General features: G+C 32.3%; 1 protein-coding gene across 1 annotated transcript in view; it reads right to left on the reverse strand.

Moving 5' to 3' along the window:
• The window catches only part of ATM (ATM serine/threonine kinase), a 123090-nt gene that overhangs the window by 83151 nt on the left and 25540 nt on the right, over positions 1-14399 (reverse strand). The window contains 12 exon segments of the mRNA XM_074304330.1: positions 547-667; positions 2389-2519; positions 2670-2745; positions 6230-6385; positions 6499-6581; positions 7159-7358; positions 8214-8382; positions 9589-9678; positions 10659-10784; positions 11876-12001; positions 13569-13794; positions 14003-14098. Of these exon segments, the coding sequence (XP_074160431.1) occupies positions 547-667; positions 2389-2519; positions 2670-2745; positions 6230-6385; positions 6499-6581; positions 7159-7358; positions 8214-8382; positions 9589-9678; positions 10659-10784; positions 11876-12001; positions 13569-13794; positions 14003-14098 (1600 nt within the window).

Below are 14399 nucleotides of genomic sequence, written 5' to 3' on the forward strand. Positions count from 1 at the left end.
CATTCTCTATAACAAAAATATAAAAGCATTAGGAATACTGGTTTGAAAAATATAGTAAGAGCTAGGAACTGATCTACACTCTATAATAACCTCTTCTCTTCAGGTAGATCAAAACATCAGACCTGAAATGTACAAATCATACTACTCCTCTGTGCCTCCAATAAAACCTTAGCAAAACAATTTCTTCCTAAGATAAACTGATATAGTAGTATAGCCTTATGTTGTTTTTAGATTGTAAACTATTAGACCAAAATTGTCTTTTAAAATTACATTTGGTACGACTAGAAGAGTTTAGGTGAGGGTTTTATATGATCCTGCAAATTGTGACTCACCCTCTAATCCATGGATTTTCTGTCAACTAGAGCTTTCATTTTCAATTTGACAAAAACTGTTTGCATGCATTTTGTGATACTAAAAATACAGATATCAAATTTTATGCTACAGCCTATCTTGTTTACTCATGGACAAGTACAAAACAAGCATTCACTTTGTACAGAAATTAGGCAATAAATATAGTTACATGAGACATTTTAAGTGTAGGATTACCATTTCTTTCATTCCTTCTTGGACTTTTAAATATGCATTTTCAAAAGCTTTTTGCTGGAGCTTCAAAGGAAATGCTCTTGATGACCTTGAAATGGCTACTCGTTTTGTATCTTGAAATAATCTTTTTTTTTTTTTTAAGAAAAAGAAAAAAAATTAGGTGCAGTGTTCCAAGATCCTTTTCCAATATATTCTGTATATAAAAAACAAACCCATTGCAAAGCATGTAAAACTTATGTTTATATACCAGTACTTCTTTCAAAGGATAGGGTAATATTTCTTCCTTTAGGGAAACCCAAAATATTTATAATTTTTGGCATTTCTATACTATATAAGTAATATAATTCTAGATCAAAAATTGATACAGAAAAAGTACATATTCTAGATAAATGCTGCCAAGGATAAAGTGTCTATGTTCTCCTGTGGTAGGCTGTTCTAATGTTTAAATAAATTTTTTAAAGAAATTTAATCTAAATCTCAATAGATTAAATTTAAGCTCATTTTAACCACTGAAGAGATGGACTTCATAGAAAAGCTTATCTGTAACTTTTAAATAACAGTCCTTCCAAAGATGACTATTAGTTATATTTTCTTGAGACAAAATAATTTATACCCCTTTATCTTTTTCCAGCAAACTTTGATAAGTTCTTTTGTTCTCTGAATGCTCCAATTTCTCTAGATGATTTTTTAAAGAAGTTAACACTAAAATTAAATATAAAGTAAAAATTGGCTAAAATAATCAGTTAGTTGTAAGCTAAAAATTACTTAATAGTACCTATCTATGTCTCTTTAAATTATATTTCAGTATCAAACAAGCTTTTTCAATGACTTCATGTTCATTTAATTTGTAGTCCACCATATTCTCTAAGTCTTTATTTTTTAACTTCATACCTATGATATCTATTTTACATATGCACTTCAACATCATCCTATTTTTGGTAGTCAATTGTTACTTTTCTTCATGATTCTTAGCAATCCTAATTAATTATTACCCATATGTTCAATGAACATGGTCATAAAGAAAAAAATTTTAAGTTTGCATAATCAGACATCTAAATTCTCACGCATAAATAGTTTATTAGAAACCAGTTTGGACAACTGGATTCATTAGATCTAATGAATTCATAAGGTGCTTTAAAACCTCATAAGCACTGGATACAGCACCAGCCCTGAAATCTGGAGGATCTGAATTCAAATCTGGCCTCAAACACTTAACACTTCCTAGCTATGTAACCCTGGGCAAGTCACTTGACCCCAATTGACTCAGCAAAAATAAATAAATTAAAAACATTAAAAACAAAAAACAAACAAACAAAAAAAAACAACCCTCATAAATCATGGTCACATAAATAGTAGAGGGCAAGCAAAGATAAAAGAATTTCCTGAGTACCTACTATGTACCAGGCACTATACTGATTACTTTACAAATATTTCATTTGATCCTAACAAAGACAATGGGAAACAGGATATTATTATCCCCATATTACATGTGAGGAAACAGAAAAAATGACTTGGCCAGCATAACACAGCTAGTAAGGATTTGAGGCCAGACTTGAACTCAAATATTCCTGTCACCTGGCCTAGGGCTTCATCCGCTGTGCTACCTCATTGTCTAAGAGTCACTTCTTTGTCAGACTTATGTCTGAAAAAGTTTTTCATTAAGGGAATCTTTTCAGTGCCTATATATCAAGCTAAGAGTTACAATATCAACAAGGTTGGTTATCAATGTCAACATGTTACATAAAAATATGTCTAATGTGTAGCATAATTAACTTCATCCTCACTCACAAAACCAATCCTGAAGTATCCCTATGAATTTGATATTTTATGGAGAATTTACATCACCGGTTAATTGACTTTGCAGCAAGCATTCGAACTTGATGATGGTTGTCAGCAAGAAACTGTGGAAGAACCTCAGTCACAGGTAAGTCTTTTTCCATTATGCTAAGAATAGCCCAGTTCGAATAAGGATCAGTCTAAAGAAAATTAAGAACTCCAGGTAACTTAGTATATAAAACAAAAGCAAAACCAACATTTTTTTTCTAAAAATGGAAGACCTGAATTTTTAAATTATCATGGCAAATTGTCTTACTCTTAATCTCTATTATTAAAGAAGCAAAGCTCACCTCAAGTAAGGTTTTCAGACAGTTTACTAGTGCCATTCTTACAGATGCCACACATTTGCCTTCCTTTGTTAAATGCCTGAAACAAAAAAAAAAAAATTATTAAAATGCCAATCTGTCCCTTTCAGCTTTGATTCTCTATTGTGGCAAATCTTGATTTTCCTTACTTCTCTCAAAGTCTCCTTGTGTTTAACGAAAATTAATGGGGAAAGGTACTTAATACATGTTCTTTACTATATATTATTACATGAATCTTGTGGCTAATATTGAGAAAATTGAAAGAAACTCCCCCAAAAAAAAAAATTCTTTTCATAGTAGTAAACAGTTCTTGCATTTTCATAGTACCTTATTGTCCAAAGCTCCTATGAAAAATAAACAAGACTAATACAAAGTTTTTCTCTGGCTTCTTTGTGATATCCACATTGGGCAGATGCGCAATAGTTATTGGGTGAAGAAGAGAATTTTTAGATTGTTTATCCAAAAAAACCCCACACAGAACATGATCAAATTAGTCACATTTCAGGTCTCTTTTCTCCTTTATCCTTACACATTCCCTTGCATACTTTCTTAATTCAATAGGCATTTACCTTAAGCTGTGTTAAAGTGTCATGAACCCAAATATATAAAAATACAATAGTTCTGGCCCTCAAGATCACACTAAGTGGGAGGAAGCAACATTTTTACAAATAAGCAAGGAAAAGAGCATAGGCTCTTGAACCAGAAGACCTGAGGTTCAAATCCTGCCTCTGAATTTATTCTCTCTGTGAACCTGATCAGGTCATAACCATTCTAAGTCTCTGTTTCTTCATCTGTAAGAGAAGACTAAATGGCCTGCAATGTTCATTGCATCTCAATCTATTATCTGATAAACAGATATAAAACAAACACAAAGTAATTTCATGAGGTTGAGTGGATGGTACAAATGAGGAGATCTGCAAATGTCTCCGAATGTGAACAAAGCCTTGCAGAGAAACCTAGGAGGAGTTCCAAGACATAGAAATGAAGAATATAAAGGACATTCATGAAAAGTGGCAAGGGAAGAAATGAGTACAGGAACTGTTAGGATTTTTACAATGTGCTAAGTCACTGGAATGGATATAATTATCTAATGGTTCAGTATGGTTGATCTGATCCTACAAGGAGATGTTATGGGCCAAAACTTGAAACAAGGTACTGAGTGGAATTGAGGAGACAATGATTAAATCTAATTTAGCATTGATTTAATCATACAACAAATAATGGTTTCCTAGTGATGAAATGATTGGTGTATACTCAGTGTGCACCTTATAAGCAGGAAGCTCTTAGGGCCAAGGAGGACTTAGGGAAAACTTCTCGGGAGATTCAGAGTAAGATTCATTTCCACTTCAACTTTTGTGCTGGTTGGAGACATTCGGACAAGAGCTCTCAGGGGACCAAGGAAAGAGGAAGGCCTCCAGAAAACTAGCTGAGCCCCAAGTGAAGGAGATAAGATTTTGGAAGAGATAATATTTGAAGAGAAAATAAAGGATCTGGACTTTAACCCCTGGCTGCATTTTGGGATTATTGAACTGAACTGAAACTAAAGCTGCTCCCAAAAACTCCCAAGAAACCTGCCCCCAAGAAAATGATTACATCTTAAGAGAAACAGAACATTACAAGGGACAACAAAAAGGTCAATGTCTCTTTAACATAATATGTGTGTGAAGTGGACTAATCTTTAATAAAGCATCAAAGAAAGATTAGAGGAAGACGGCTTCAAAAAACCAACCAACTTCTCTCTAAGAGCCATTTTTCTTAACAATTAAAAAAAAATAGTCAATAGATCAAGAAGAATCATATTGCAAGTATTCACAAGAGTTTTGGGTCATGAAGTATTTGTACATTCCTCACTAGAACTATGACAAAGTTATTTGTGAATTGTGAATGAGACAAAGCTATACAGACTAGCAAATACATTTTATGACAATAGACAAAAGATCTTCAAAACTTAAAAAGGAAAAAATCTGCTTCACAGGAAGAAATAGGAACAAATATAAATTATTTCCCTTGAGATTTCTTTAAAACTCAGTTGTACAAATATAGAAAAGAAGAAAATATACCTAAGCAATACTTCATGGGATGTTGTAGTCCAATTATCTCCTCTATGTAGAGGACTCCCAAATAGAAGTCTATTTTTAAACCTAATCTCTCCGATAATCCAGTTCCATGTTATCAAATCTCTATTGGACATCTCTAATAAAGATGTCCCAAGGAAATCACAAACTGAACAGGCCCAAATAGAACTTGTATTTCTTGCCTAACCATCCATCCCTCCAAAATTCCTTATTTCTGTCAACAACCTTTCCATGGTGGTAAATTTGGAGTTATTATTGAGTCTTTCCTTTTCCTCAACCCTATGTCAAAATAGCTACCTACCACAACATCCCTCTTTTCCTAGTTTTACTTCCTCTTCTCTTCTCCAGGTCCTAGACTACTGTAACATCTTCCCTGCTACCAAGTCTTTTCCCCTTTCTAATTCCATTCTCTAATCAGCAGAAAAATGTCAGTATTCATACTCAGGAAAATTCAAGCATTTTTCAATTATTTAGGATGACATGCACATGTCTATTTAGTAAAGTCCCTATCATTCCAGTTCAAAACAATGCTTCTTAATTGATTTCACATTTCTTGACAATCCTACAATTCAACAAAACTGGCCTGCTTTATATTCCTTATGAAAAGCTATTCCCTCTTTCATATCTTTATCCCTCTTTCATATCTTTACCCCGACAAAGAGCTGTACCCATGCCATAAATACCCTTCCTCATGTCTACTTTTTCAATTTCCTAGCTACCATCAAAGGCTCAGTTCCATGAAGCCTTTCTATTCTTCACAGGTTCTTATCACTCTTCCCCAAATACATGTAAGTACACATAGAGTGTATGTGATAATTATCTGTATATACTGTTTTCCTCCAGCAGAATATAAGCTCCTTAAGGCCAGAAACAATTTTTTTTTTTCATCTTCATATCCTTGAGTCTTACACTATGCCTCATGCATCAGGCATAACTACTGTTGATCTTTACATGCTTTATTTGGCTGTTGTCACTGATTGTTAGGAAGATGCTCAAAATAACTTGTAAGTCTTGTTGAGGTTTCTCTTCTCAATTGTCTGCTGCTAGAGGCAGTATGGTAAGAGTGGCAAGAAGGCCAGATTTGGTATACAGAAAACCTGGGTTTAAATTCCAACTAACACTACTTAATTGATATAGAGCAGGTTATTTATCCTCTCTGAGTCTCAGTTTTCTCACCTGCAAAATGATGGGGCAGGAACAGATAACCAGTAGGTCACTTTTGACTCTAAATCGATGTGAAAGTACAGATTTTAAAATTCCAGAATTTATAGACTAAATCTATCTTTAAAACACAAAATCCAAATATAGTTCCAAAAAGTTCTTCAAAGTGAATAAGGAAGAAAAATACACAAACGAAATGTCTTACAATGGTTGGGTAAACTATTTTGCAAAAAAGATAACAACGCAAAAATCTCCATTTACAGTCAGAGAAAGGAAGACAACAGAATTATTCCACAAGTTTATACTTACCAAAAAGCTCCTATGACTGTTAGAAACTGTCCTTGTGCATTCCTTGTATTTTCTACATCTGAACTATGTTGACCCAGATTTGTTATTATTGGCAAAATGTGGCTTAAGATTACTCTGCAAACATCTTGGTCACGACGATACAAAGAACAAACATGCCTATGTTTCATTATTTAAAAAAAGAGAAAAGAAAAGAAAAATCATAAGTATAACTAAAAGTAACACTAAGTCAATAAATTAAAATGAATTTTATATTTGGTTCAATTTCTTACGAAAGAGGCTTCAGAAGTTCAGAAACTTCTTCCATCGGCAAGGGATATTCTTCAACTGGGAGTTCCTTTAAAAGCACCAAGTACTAAGATACAATGAAAAAATGTTTTTATATATTTTAATGTAAGGCAGAAATACAATTTATTCTATTTATTTTTTGCTGAGGCAATTGGGGTTTAAGTGTTTTGCCTAGGGTCACACAGCTAAGAAGTATTAAGTTCTGAGACCAGATTTGAATTGAGGTCCTCCTGACTTCAGGGCTGGTGCTTTATCCACTGTGCCACCTCGCTGCCCCCAGAAATATATTTAAAATGTCTTTGTGTACATGTCTAAGGAAATGTAAATGTCTAAAAGTAAATGTTTTTGTATAGTCAGAGAATAACAAAAATCAACATTGCACTTATACCCTACTCCCACAGTACAGAGATTGAGGCCAAAGCATACCCACCAGAACAGGGGCCAAGGTTGTATAGTGTACAAAACAGAAGATTTGGAGAAGCCCTCGTGTACATGTGTGTGACACACAAACACATACACAGAGACAGACACACACAAAGAGACATAGATAGAGGCAGAAATTTATTAGACTTTCAGAATCAAAGATACACAGCAACAACCACTAATAGAAAAATTTAAGAGTTTTTCCATAATACTTGACTCACCATGTGTAGGTGGAGGGACTTAGAAGTGTCTAGTATGCTGGGTTCAATTAGCTTCAACAGCTCCCTCCTTATGTCACATGCTCTAAAAGATACTGTATGGGATTGAGCAGTAGTTACACATATACATAAGAACTTTAGCATGTCCAGGAGAAGAAGATCTTGCTTTGTCAAATGTTCTTCAGCTAGAGGGCTTACTGAACCTGAAAGTGAAACGTACTGACTCATTTTGTGAAGAGACAGATTTCTTGAGTCTTCAAAATGAAAAAATAAAGCAACATTTTTGAAGTTTTTACTCAGATGTATCTCTTTTAAAAGAAATCACAATGAACAGAACCAACTACACTCAGTGAAAGAACACTGGGAAATGAGTATGGACTGTTTGCATTTTTTTGTTTTTCTTCCCAGGTTATTTTTACCTTTCTAAATCTGATTTTTCTTGTGTAATAAGAAACTGTATAAATATGTACACATATATTGTATTTAAGATATACTTTAACATGTTTAACATGTATGAAACTAGGGGAGGCGGTAGAGGGAAGGAAGGGAAAAGTTGTAACAAAAGTGATTGCAAGGGTCAATGTTGAAAAACTGCCCATATATATGTTCTGTCAATAAAAAGCTATAATTAAAAAAAAAAAATCACAAACCTATGGAAAATAAATTCTAATACAACTGATTAAAATCCTGCATCTTCAAAATGAAAAGAGCATTACCTTTATAAATTAATCTGGAGTAGCTGGAACTCAAGCCAGCACTAAAAGGGTTTAAGAAATTGCCAATTCCAATAACTAATGTTACAAGATAAACCAACACCAATTTCAATCATTACATACTTCCTTTTTTTAAAATAATTTCTTTTTAGTTTTTTTTCAAAACACATATGCAAGGATAATTTTTCAACATTTACCCTTGCAAAACCTTGTGTTCCAAATTTTTCTCTCCCTTTCTCCCATCCTCTCCCCTTGGATGGCAAGTAGTCCAACTTACATTACATAGTTTCCACAGCAAAATCAGCAGCTACAAAGAATAAAAAGTATTATTAAGCATCCACTCACCACAAGTATTTTGTACCTCTCCAGATTCATTTGCATTACTAATATAAGTGTCATCAGATTCAAATAGGTTCATGGTTGATTGATCCTCTACATCCATTAGTGTGACATCAACATCATCTTCCATTAATTCTACTTCTCCAGAATCAAATGGTCTTTTAGTAAGGGATGCCTTCAAAGAGTAGAAATCAATTTGCTCTATTACATATTGCATCTTACAGAAAGTAGTGTCGGAATAAAGAGGAAAAACAAAAAGCCACTATATCCAGATAAGACTGTTAATTTCTTTCTAATAGGCAAATAAAACGTTTATTATCCCTCTTTTTATCTCTATTTTCCAAATGATGAAACTGATATAAATGAACACACTTTTCTAGAAGCCTAGAAAATAAAAATGCAAGGCTGACTGCTTCAGTTAAAAATAGATGATATTTATCAATATAAAAATAGTTTATATTTAAATGAGATGTAAATAAAGTATATATAGAGAGATATAGATAGACTGATCTAGATCCTTGATTATCATCTAAAAAAATTAGAGGGAAATGAATTAAAGAACATTTCTATGAAAAAAATAAATTTAATTGAGAACTTATCTATAAGAATATAAAATAATATGGATAGTTGTTGAGATACCTTTCCTTCCATAAACAAAGACCTTAGAGTAGACCAGAAGGGAAGCAGGAAGGTTGCAGAGTAAAAAGAAACAGGAATGTTGCTTAGAGCTGGAGGCTCCAATTTTGTCTTTGATGACTGTTTTGAAGGTCAAAATTTAAAAAAAAAACTCAAAAGTTCAATAAAAATATTAGTTAATAGCATTTTTATTTGGAGTTAGATATTGGGGGAAAATTTCTTAAACATGTGAATTATGAAATAGTAGAAAGAATTAACTAAAGCTTAAAGAGAGGAAGTGGCTCACACAGGACCAAAAAGTTAGAAAAAGTATACCTACTCCTACACTCACCCCCAAAAAGCCCCACACATATTTCATAAAGCATTTTTGACCAAGATCTCCCAAACCCTGGCCTACAACAACATACTTATTATCAAGGCTTCCTCATGTAAACTCCTCAAGTAATTCTTTGTTTTATTTTGTATGACTAGCACAGAGTGAGTGTATCTTATTTGTTGAGTTGAATTTAATGAAAACATTAAATCATCTATTTGGAGCATATTTTAAAAATAATAAACAAAATGGGATTAAGATGTAGTCTTGAACAGAATAATCTGCATATCATGGTATATATCTTAATATATATAGGTGATCTCTTTAGAGAATTAAAATGAAATGGAACCCATTTTGTAACCTACAATTAATTATACTCTAATAAGCCATATGTAAATTTTCAAAATTCTTAATAATTGGAAGCATACTTACTAAATTTGTGCAAATGTCCACAATGTCATTCATCAACTTTGATGTTAACAAACGCAGAAAAAGTCCAGATATAATCTTATTCAGCTTGTTCTATTAAAAAGAAAGGGGGGAATAAAGGAATAAGCACCTAAATTACAGCAAATTTGGACCTTTTTTGTTAAAAAAAATATATATATATGTATATATATATTTTTTTCATTATGAGTTCTCTACAAGATTGTGAAAATATAGTGACAAATATGGAAGATTTCAACATTAAGGATGACATAAAAATCCATACCTCAAGTGCCACCTTCTACACAGTGCCTTTTCTAATCATTCCAAATGCTAGTAACCTCCTTCTCTCTGTCATGGACTACCTTGTAGCTAAAAACCTTGTATTTATTTTGTTCTGATTCTGTGTATGTATGTATACAAATATACACATGTGTCTATAAATATATGCATATATATTTTACTCTGAATATACATAAATGTATATGTTGTCTTGACAGAATGTAAGCATAAGTTGTCTGAGATTGTATCTAAGGATTATTTCATGCTTTTGTCTTTGTATCTACAGCATTTAACAGTGCTTAGGATACTGTAGATGAATATGTATCTAACTGATTGATTCCTCTCTAATTCTTATTTCCTTAGGATATACACTGCCATAATCTCATAAAGTGCTTCATTGTATCTCACTTCTACCCTACATCAAAATAAAGGTTGGGGAAGGCAGCCAGTATCTTCTGTTTCCCAAAAGCCCTATCCTATTGCCCTGTATATAGCAGCGAAAAATAGTTGAAAAAAATGCTAGCTATAAAGTCAGTTTTGTACTTTATTCTGTCTAGCAGAATTATGTCAGAAAATTAATAAAAAGGACAAAATAAAATTTCAATATATTTAGCCTAACCTGCAATTTCTTCCTTTACTTGAATCTAAAATATATTTTCTATTTAGTTTTAAATGGAATATAATTTTGTGTCTAAAAAAACCTAAACTAAAATGCTAGCAACTAACAGTCATCTAGATATTCCAAAATGCTAAGAAAATTACAAGGTTAAAACATTAACCAAAAAGAATCTTACCTTTGTGCAATTATATAAATAGTTGGTACAGAGCAACATCATAGTCCTCAATGAACAAATTCTAGATTCTTCATTTATCTTACTTTTAAACAATGTAATACTTTTGCCAGCATACTGCATCAGAGACTGTTAAAGAAAAGGAAAACAAAGCAAAACATACCAGAAATAATTCAAGTAAAATTAAGTAGTAGAACTCTTAACTCTTTTTTGGAAAAGTCTGAATTTTTTGATAAAATTGCATTAGGAAATTCAACTTGATAATATCACACAACTAAAAACCAAGCAGTCTATAGTTCTTTAAGATTAACATATAAACCTGTTAGTACCCAAAGAGAAATAAAAATTGGTGAGCCTTCAAAAACCAATTTCATAAAATTCATATTTTTAACATATAAAAATGTCAATTAGGAATTATCACTGGGCATATCCAAAAACTTGATGAATGATATAAATATAAAAAAAAAAATCTGTGATTTTTAAATTAATTTCAAGTCTAAAGAGTAATGAACATGTTCCAAGTTATATAAATACATGTGACTTTTGATGAGTCATTTAACATTTGCATTCCAGTTTCTTACTTTGTCAAATATTATATCATACAGTGAAGAGTTGAAGGTGAGGGCTAGTTGATATAAACATTTTGTAAAATATGAAGCATTAAATATGAAATAAATAGCAAAGAAAGAAAGAAAGGAAAGAAGGAAGAAAGAAATACATTTATGGGTATACAGACTTTCCCATAAGTAAAACAGGTTATATGGCACCATATGATCACAAGATCACAAATTTAGATGTGGAATCTAATTCATTCCTTTAAATGGAAGGACCTTAGAGACCAATGCGTCTAAATTCATTGCACAGAGAAGAAGCAAATAGGTAGCACAGAAAACAGAGAACCAGGCTTGCAGTCAGGAAAACCGGACTCAAACATTTACTAATTATGTTACAATGGATAACTTAACCTCAGTTTGCCTCAGTTTCCTCATCTTTAAAATGGGGATAATAATGGTACCTTCTTTACAGAATTGCTATGATCAAATGAGATGATAGCTGTAAAGTGTTTGTCAATGCCTGGCCTGTAGTAACTGCTTACAAATATTATCTAGTATCATTATTATTATAAGTAAATTTCTCAAATGCCATCTCATAACAAATCATTCATGAAATAAATGCTATTAAAAATTCTGTCAAAAAAATCTTGGCTTATATTTTCTTACCTTGGCATTCTGGAACAATTTTGATTTATATGCATCTTCTTCAGATAATATACCTGCATGACAATAGCAACCAAGAACACCCACCAAAAGACTGGAACATCGGACAAGAGCTTCTGACTTCATAGTCTTGAAATAAACCAAAAACACAAATAGAAAGTATATTTCTGTAAATATGGTATTGTTCTGAATAGTTAATTAATGACTCAGATTAAATAACTTATGACTACCTTTTAAAGGAACTAATTTTATAATCTATGTAAATTATAGAAAGTTTTAAAAGTAGTGGGTTATCTTTGTGAAGCTTTTTAAAAATACCCACAGTTGAAGGAAATTCTGATCCAAATATCCTAGACCCTAATCTGCTCAATCAAGACAAAAACAAATACACATATGTTATACTAGCCAAACAATACATTGGTATTGTTCCTTCACCATTTGACATGCTCATGAAAAATTTTTCCTTAAGTAGATATTAAAGATATTAAAAACATCCTTACACAGGTCTGTAAAATCTAAGACAATGTACTCTGACTAACACCATTTGTGGAAGGGGTGTTTTTTGAACTTATTTCACATCCCTGTGTTAGAATATAAGCTCTAGGAAAACAGATTAGTTTTACTTAGGCCATTAATTTCCCTACTACTTAATGCAATAGACACTTAAATGAAAGAACAAAAGAATTTCCAAATATTATTTTCTCTTATAAAGGAAAATTATTGTAGCGTCAATCAGTTGTTTTTAATTAAAATAAAAGCAGAATTTAGAAACTGGACTAGATGAAAAATAAATATAAGTGGTCAAGTATAGGGTCTTTATGAGTTCATTTTTTTCAGACTTTTTAAGTTATAGAAATGAGACTTTTCAATGTGACTTACTGCTAAAATCTCTTTGTGCTAACTCCCCCAAAAGAATATCCCCTAAGACAGACAATGTCTTGCTTTTCTGTCTGTACTCCAAACATTCAGTACAAGGCTTTCCTCAAAGTACTTAACAAATGCTTGTTTATTCATTCATTCCTCCTGCTATCAGATTAATATTCACAAAATATCATTTTGATTATCCCACTCTGCCAACCAAAAGTCTGCAAATGTTGCACATTTTTCCGAGAAAGACTACTTGAATTCAGACACTTCCCAGACCGAAGAAGATAGCATTGTAAAAGTGTTCTGTAAATTTTTTGAAGTACTACATAATTGTTGACTATTCTTATCATCATAATTAATATTAATCTTCAAAGATATAAATGGTATGATATGGAAGAAGGAAAGTTGGAAGAAATGGTTAGAAAGTGAAGAGAGATGAATTCTGTTAGTGATACTAGAAAAACTTCTTCATAACTGAAATCGTCCACAAGTAAAAGAAGCTGCCTCAAGAGCAGAGCCTAAATGACCACTTTTAATGCTGAAAAGGTGATCCTTATTCAGATACCAATTAAATCAAATACCTTCTAACTCAGAGATTCTGTGATTAGGGAACAGTCTAGCATAACACGCAACTTAATATTGCTAGTCTGTTTCCCTCCTCAGTTACATTTCCTTTCTTTTTCAATCTGTCTTTCCTTTTCTCTCTTTTCTACCTAAAATAAAAAAACAAACAAACAAACCAACAAAAAACCTCTGTAATTCAACACGGGAAAAAATTACCACAGATACAGATCAAAGTTGCAGATTTAAATTTATCCTTAAATCTCACCTCAAGGGAATAATTATTTAAAAGCTGTTCAGACAATCCCAGAAGATAGCGATCTAGTTTTTCTTTTAGATTCTCATGGACAGAAAGTCCAGCACTAGTCTGGATTTTTTCAGAGGCACCGTATATCATATTGGTACAAAAATCCATCTGGTCAAAAGTTGTTTGAAGGTATAGCTCTTCTACTTCTAAGAATGTGGCTTCCACTTTGCCTTTGTGCTGCTGCTCACTGTAAAAAAATAAGGCCTTAGTTTTATATTTAAGCCTATCATAAATGAATAGACCTTTCAATACCAAAGTCATATAAATCATCTGATAGTAAAGAAAATCCTCACAATTGGGAAACTTTCAACAAATAATTTTACATTAATAAGAGACAGTCCAAATTACATTAGAATTCTTTTCTAGGTAACACAGAAAATTTTCAATTTACATACCTTTCGGTCACACTCTGGAAAAAATCCATTGCCCCTTTACAGTTTTTCATGGTGAGACTCACAAGAATTGACTCCAGGGTTAGATGAGGAAAATCACTGTGGAAAAGAAGTTTTTCACTTGAGTTTAATAAAAACATTTAAACAACTATCTTAAAACAATTCCTGCCTCTATACTGCAAAGGAGAAAGAGAGAAATTCAGACAAGAAATACAAAATAAGAGAAAGGAACGTGTGGTATAAAAGGAACAGCTAGAAAGACATTTTTGTTAATCTTCCAATCTTTGAAGAGAAACAATGCACATTAAGTCTAGAAAGACAGGTTGAGGCCACACATAATTGTAAAGGCTATATATGCCAAGCAGAGAGAGTCTGTATGTTAGTTTTGAGGCAACACACT

Source organism: Sminthopsis crassicaudata, chromosome 3, assembly GCF_048593235.1.
Source record: "Sminthopsis crassicaudata isolate SCR6 chromosome 3, ASM4859323v1, whole genome shotgun sequence".
Taxonomy (NCBI): Eukaryota; Metazoa; Chordata; class Mammalia; order Dasyuromorphia; family Dasyuridae; genus Sminthopsis; species Sminthopsis crassicaudata.